General features: G+C 47.8%; 1 protein-coding gene across 1 annotated transcript; it reads right to left on the bottom strand.

The window, feature by feature from the left end:
• Positions 1-1652: 1652 nt before the first annotated feature.
• ADRA2B (adrenoceptor alpha 2B) lies at positions 1653-6147 on the bottom strand. Its single transcript, XM_007436969.4, has one exon. The coding sequence runs from the start codon at positions 5660-5662 to the stop codon at positions 4322-4324; it is 1341 nt and encodes a 446-aa protein (XP_007437031.1). The 5' UTR covers positions 5663-6147; the 3' UTR covers positions 1653-4321.
• Between the last annotated feature and the right edge of the window lie 460 nt (positions 6148-6607).

Raw genomic sequence — 6607 nt, 5'->3', positions numbered from 1 at the left:
AAGGTCCACTCCCATGACTTCATGGACACGTCTGTGCAGCTTTCTTGACAAAAGGTTGGAAGAGTTTTGCGACTGCTTCTGCTGCTGTTGTTTTTTAAGCTTCCCATTCTAGCCCCCGAGCCTGGTAATAGTTATTTCTTCATGGTCTCCCATCCAAGGACTAACTCACAGCCCAGGACTGGCCAAGCTGTATTTTTCGAGAGTAGCCAAGGTCTACCAGCTGCTGCTATGTTCTAGGAGGCCTTCCAAAAATTGCCACTACCCTGTAATTTTTAATGTGACAGAAGGGGAAATTATTAAATTTACAGGGACTAATCATATTAATTGTATGGAATTCAGTTTAATGTTAATGGCATTTCAGAATAATTAAATGAAATGTTCTGGCCTATCCATTTTCTGAAGTGCAGCTGTTAGGATGCTAGTGGCAAAAATGTTCCTCATCTTAACCAAAATTGTACAAGTCCCAGATCCTGGGTGTGTACGTGGCTTGGCTGGCTGGCTGGCTCTTCCGGGCCTCACTAAATTCTCTCAGCTGAACTGAAATATATGCTGAGCATTTCTAGTAAAAGTTGCTAATTCTGAATTACCTGCTCTTCATATCCCCTCTCATCCAAAAGAAGCAGACCCAGGGAGGCTTCAGCATTGCTAGCACCACCATCTAAAAAATACCCCTTGAAGATCCGGCTGTCGGCTGATGCATTTTATCTCTGCCTCCTACACACAATTCGGGGAATATCTCCCGCAGAACATTAAAACCCCAACAGCCTGCAGCCTTCTTCTTTACATCCAAAATGTAAAACTTATGATGGGGTGGGATGAGAAACGTTTCGTATATTTGTGAATGGGAAAGAACGAGAAGATCTGGGAAAGATTTGCCATCAGATCTAGAGAAGATCCAACAGGACCAGATTTCCCTCCTTAATTAGGCATTTCTCCTTCTCACCACCATCAAAGCACACTTCCCCAAATTTCCACCCTTCTTTTGACTGTTGTATCACCAGTTTAGATGATGGGTTATGTTTCCTCCCTCTAGAACCTGGCTAACCACTGGCCCAGGTTGCCTTCTCCAGCCTCTGCTTCTCCTCTTGCCACAAAACTAGATGGCCAGCAAAGCTGGCAATTCATTGCCCATTCCACTAAGAGTTGCCAGCTTTTTTCCCCGGCCTTGTTCCTGCGTCTTTAACGACAACCTCGCACGTAGAACCGAAGCAGGGAAAAGTCACAAATCTCTTTGCGCCCTGTGTAGCTAAAGGCGGGGTGAGTGTGTGTGGAGGTGACAAGTCTATTAAGGAAAAATAGAATTGCATTTTTTTCTCCTCTCCCTCTGTTTCTTTAGCACAGCAGAACAAAAAGAGAGAGAAAGCTATGCTTCGTTGCTCCCTCTCATACAAGCCTGAGAAAAAGCAAACCAGCCCCCGGGGACAGAGGGTTTGTCAATCAAAAAATTGACAGCTAATATGACTATGACCATTTGCAAAAGCACTCAGCGCTCACTAATGGCCGGTAGTTCACGCCGCTGTCAGGTTAAAGAATTCTGCAGTGCAGACTTAGGCCTTTACTCTAAACCAGTGTTTCTCAACCTTGGCAACTTTAAGACCTGTGGACTACAACTCCCAGAATTCCCCAGCCAGCAAAGCTGGCTGGGGAATTCTGGGAGTTGAAGTCCACAGGTCTTAAAGTTGCCAAGGCTGAGAAACACTGGTCTAAAGTCAGTACACAGAGAATTCACATATGCTGAGGGCTGCTCCCCTATTTGCTTAGGTAACCCTTATTTTAAACCAAAATGCACTCTTCATTTTTGGAACGGTATGCATTAGCCAGGAAGGCCTCAAAAGAAACATTTCCAGCTGGGAATTGTCCTGGGCAAATGCTTCTTTGAAGATGGTGCAACTTGAAATCTTTTGCCCTGGTCCTTATTTTGAAAAGGTTGGACCATTTAACTAGATCAGGGCATTGGGCTGGGTTAAAAGATGTCAGCAATCAGTTGGGGAATCAGATTTGTCTTCCACGTCTTGTGTGGAACTGGAAAGAAGGTGATACATTTTTTTTGCATGGAAGCATCCTTGAACCCAGCCAGAACCCAATGAAAAATCATGGCTTAAAAGCCAGACGTAAACATGGAATCCAGGCCTGGGTACCACTCAATACCTACTCAGACCAGAAATTTCTGTTCAGCCATAGAACGAGGCACCCATTTTTTTTCTCCTCCCAGATTCACTCCACATTTCACCCAGCATTCTTCATCTGGGTGGCTTAATTCAAGATGGATGAACTTTTCTCATGCTGGTCTGCAGAACCAGCAATCGAAATCATCTCGCGATCAGTCACACTCTTCTAAATCCATTGAAAATCTAGGTCTCTCTCAAACTGTTGGATTTTCTGTCTTCATAGGTTACTCAGCTTTCACTGTTTAGTTAACCAACTCATATCAGTGATCAGTTAGGGGTTCTCCAACAGTTTGACAGCCATGCTGGGTTCAGCCAATCAAAATCCTCCTTACTAGATCCAGCCTTCCCTACCTGGCTTCTTCAGATGCATTGGGTCAACTGTTAATGGCCATCTTGGTTGGAAGTTCAGCCTATGACTTAGGATCCAGATATCTACAGTACTCCTGTTCACCAGTTGTTTCCCACTTAGATCTGGAAGAATGGGGTCCCACCAAGTTCTCTCTCTTAATGAAAGTAATCTAGTAGGTTCTCAGAAGTGGGCCTTTTTGATCACTGTTCCCCTTCTCCGGAATAGCATCCACATGGAGACTCAACCTACCCCCACATAGAACCAGTCTGCTATTATCGTCTTATATTTGTGGACATTAACGTTTGCTACTTATCACCTCTATTTTCTTAGTTGTTCTAACCCTGTTTTCAAATGGTAGGATTATAAGATGCTCACAGGCACCTGGTGATTGCAGCAGCATACAAACCGTGTGAAATAAATCAGTGGAACACTACATTAATAACTCAGAGCCGAATTGGAGAAAGCTGGTTTAGAGGTTTCAGTGATTTTAACGTTCTTTACCCCATTCAAAGAGATGAACCTTATGAAGAACAACAAATTACTTGTTACGATTTAGGAATAATTGCAAGGACGTAGGATTGCTGCTTAAAAAACAACTAGTCCTACTTCAGGGGTGTTTTGCAGGGAGGGAGTCAAGAAAGTCAAGATGGCGTCCATGATTGCATGATTGAAGCCACTATCTTGCCTTTTTTGACCCCCTGCACCCCATCCTGCTTCTGTGCTATTAAGAACATGCAAAATGTTAGCCGTTGAAAGTTTTATTAGATGGGACAGAACTGACAGCAAAATCTTTCTCAGCTAGATTCTTCAAAGAGAGGACGCTCTTAAATGCACAGGAGCATGGCTGATTTTTAAAGGATGGCAACCCATCATAGACAAAAACAGGAGAAGATTTGTCAACAGCGATCAAATCCCCACAACAGCAAATATTTCACTGACCATCCAGGAGGCCAACTTTTGGTCCTATGCTTTAGCTCTGTTTTTGTACAGGAGTTCATATGCAGAGAGGGTCCAACAGCACCATTTCCGTTTTGCATGACCACATATCTATGTTAAGCCACACATTTTATTTCGAGCAGTTGGCCACCCTGCTCTCTTTCTGGTCCCTGAAAGTGAATTTTCAAACCCAGGTTCCTGAGCTGAAACCAAAAGATACACTGCGCAGATTTATTTTGAAATGTGTTCCATGTCAGTAGCTTTAACTCCAAAATATGTGGAGGGCTGAAGCAGTTGAGATCACATGAGGATAAGCCAGATGAACAGCAAAGAAAACGGGAGGACAAACATTTCCCCTTACTCCTTTGCAGAATCTTGGTACGTAGAAATGAACACCTGCTAAATACAGCATTTGCCTTTCAACCCCTAGAAAACTGGAGAGTTATAGGGCTTGTAAGCCAAGTTGGCAACCGTTAATTATCCCCTCCTTTAGCCCAGAAAGTAGAAGAAAAGTTCTTCCCTCCAAAGAATTAATCAGAAGATTTTTGACAGTGGCACATCGTTTTAGTGAAAAACACACATTGGCAGAAGAGATGTGCGTGTGTGTTTATATACAGTACATGCCATCTCTTTTGGACACACACACACACACACGCACCCCCACAACCAAGGCACAACAAACTTTCTGAAAAAGCCCCTTTGGATCCAGCACTCACCTCACTCCCTGGTCTGCAAACACAAAAGCCAAAAAATAAATAGGTTTCTGGTTTTGTTAAATAGTTGCTGAGTTCCCCCTTTCGTCAAGAGAGCCCCTATGGACCCAAACCATGTTCTCTCCTTGTCTCTCCCTGTTGGATTCCAGTCGGTCTCACCAAGCAGTTTGAGTCCACTGTCTGCAGAGGATTTTCCGGAACGCTTTGCGGAAGTCCTGGTTGAAGATGGTGTAGATGACGGGGTTCAAACAGCTGTTGCAGTAACCTATCCAGAAGAAAAATTTGAACGTGCTCTCTGGGATGGGGCAGTACTCCGAGGGGCAGATGGCGCGCAGGCTGTAGAGGAAAAAAAAGGGGAACCAGCAGATCACAAAAACCCCAATCACCACAGCAAGGACAAAAGTGAACCTCTTTTCTCGGTTGAGGTGGGTCTTCCTCTTCCAAGGGTTGGCACTGAGCGTCTTTACTTTCCTCACCAGCAGGACCTCCCCTCTCGCGGTGGCCAAGGTGTCCATGGCTGGTGGGGAAATCGGAGGAGGTCCGTTGCTTCTCTGGATGCTGTTCTGGGGAATACACTCCACGGGGCTGGATTCTGAAGATGGCTTCTTCTCGGGCAAGGACAGGGAAGGGCTAACAGCAGAGTCTGGTTCTGGGTCCCTGTCATCGTGGCTTACGAGAGAAAAATTTTTGGTAGAGAGAGAACAGGAGTCTCCTTGCTCACCTTCCTGGGGAGGGGCCTGAAGTCCATTGGATTCCACCTTCTCTCCCAGCTTGGGCTGGTCCTGTTTGGGAAGAGCAGCATCAGGTGGGCTAACCATGTTCTGCGGTCTCTCTTCTTCTGCCTTCTCCTTGGGCGGCTTAGTTCGAGACCTGTGTCTGTTCCGGCGCTTGGCTATAAAATAGATCCTGAGATAGACCAGAATCATGATAACGCAGGGAGCAAAGAAGGAACAGGTGCTGGAGGACAGGATATACCATGGCTCTTTGTTGAGTTCACACTTTGGCGTATCCTCTTTGGTGTTGTTTTGGTTCTCATTGAGGACCAGTGGGGGCAGGGAGATCAAGGCCGAAATCAGCCACACCACAAGGATGGTGCATTTGATCCGCCGGGGGGTCCTCTTGGAATTGTACTCAATGGCCTGGCTGACTGACCAGTAGCGGTCCAAACTGATGGCGCAGAGGTGCACAATGGAAGCAGTGCAGAAGAGGACATCCAGCGCTAGGTAAGATTTGCACCAGGTCCTGCTGAAGTACCAGTAGCCCATCAACTCATTGGCCAGGGAGAAGGGAATGATGAGGGTGGCGACCAGAATATCCGCCGCTGCCAGGGACACCAGGAAGAGGTTCTGAGGAGCCTTCAGGGACCGGCTGGTCAACACAGCAATGATCACCAGAACATTGCCAAAGATGGTGAAAAGGATGAGGAATGTGGTGACTGCAGCGATGGTGGCTGTGGCTTGGATGCTGTAGCTCTCCTGGTTCCCTAAGGCGTCCATGGCCCTTCCAAAGTGGTCCACGCCGGGTCCAGAAGAGACGACAGCCAATTTCTCAGCTTCACAGGGGCCTGAAGGTCCACAGTTCCAAGGTCTCCATTTGTACGTGATCCAAAGGAAGAGGAGGGGCAGGAGGTCACGGAGAGAGAAGCGGAGGCAGGGTTTCCAGCAGGTCTTCCATACTGGGATTTGGGTTCAGCTTCTGCTCTTCCAGCTGTAAAATCAAACCGTTCCAGCTGCTAGCCTGCTAACACGCCGTCCCACTTCTGCCTACCCATTACGGCAGCCTCGCATTCCCTCTTCTTCTCCTTCCTGCCCCTCTCCCCGGACGGCCAGTCACAGGAGCATCGCGGACTCAGACAGAAGAGCCCTGAAGTTTCTCCCCCTGCCGCCTCCTCTCTCGCGCGAAAGTTGGGAGAGCCATGCTCAACTGCTCCGTGTTCTTCCTCTCTGCTCGCTCGCTGGCTCCCTGCTCGCTGTGGACACAGACCAAACCTCCTTGTGCCTTTTGAAATGAGCTGCGGAAGGAGCTGGTGTCCCCCCCCCCCCTTCTCCACGCTGAATCTGTGACGTGCAGTGTCAGGCAGTTGTTCAGCTCTTGCAAGGGGAAACAAAAGCAGAGGGTGAGGAGGGGGGACCCCCACTCACCCCCCCCACCCACCCCCTCTTCTTGCAACAGCAGCAGCAGCAGCAGCAGCAGAGAGAGGTTCTCAGCCCGGTGCAACGTGGTCTCTCTCGCCTGCCCGCTGAACCGCTCTCCTGCCTGACCTCCACCCCACCCAGGGGTGCGTGGCTCTGCGCGCAGGTGACTCTGTAAGTGAATTATGTGGATCGCCAGGCGTGGGATGACTCAGAGAAGCCGGCTTTCATCTGAGGCTGCCCGCGGTTCTTCTTCCCATTGAGAAACTTTGATGTGGGATCTGCTTTCTGAATTCAGGGCTGGCTCAG

The sequence above is a fragment of the Python bivittatus genome, unplaced genomic scaffold (genome assembly GCF_059951505.1).
Source record: "Python bivittatus isolate LINGU-HERP-01145 unplaced genomic scaffold, Pbiv_v1 ctg000680_np1212, whole genome shotgun sequence".
NCBI classification, from domain to species: domain Eukaryota; kingdom Metazoa; phylum Chordata; class Lepidosauria; order Squamata; family Pythonidae; genus Python; species Python bivittatus.
The sequence above is the reverse complement of the archived record's forward strand: the minus strand, read 5'-3'. Positions and strand labels throughout refer to the sequence as shown.

Excerpts from the sequence above, each read along its gene's own strand:
- ADRA2B (XM_007436969.4), bottom strand. The coding sequence starts at position 5,662 with ATGGACGCCTTAGGGAACCAGGAGAGCTACAGCATCCAAGCCACAGCC.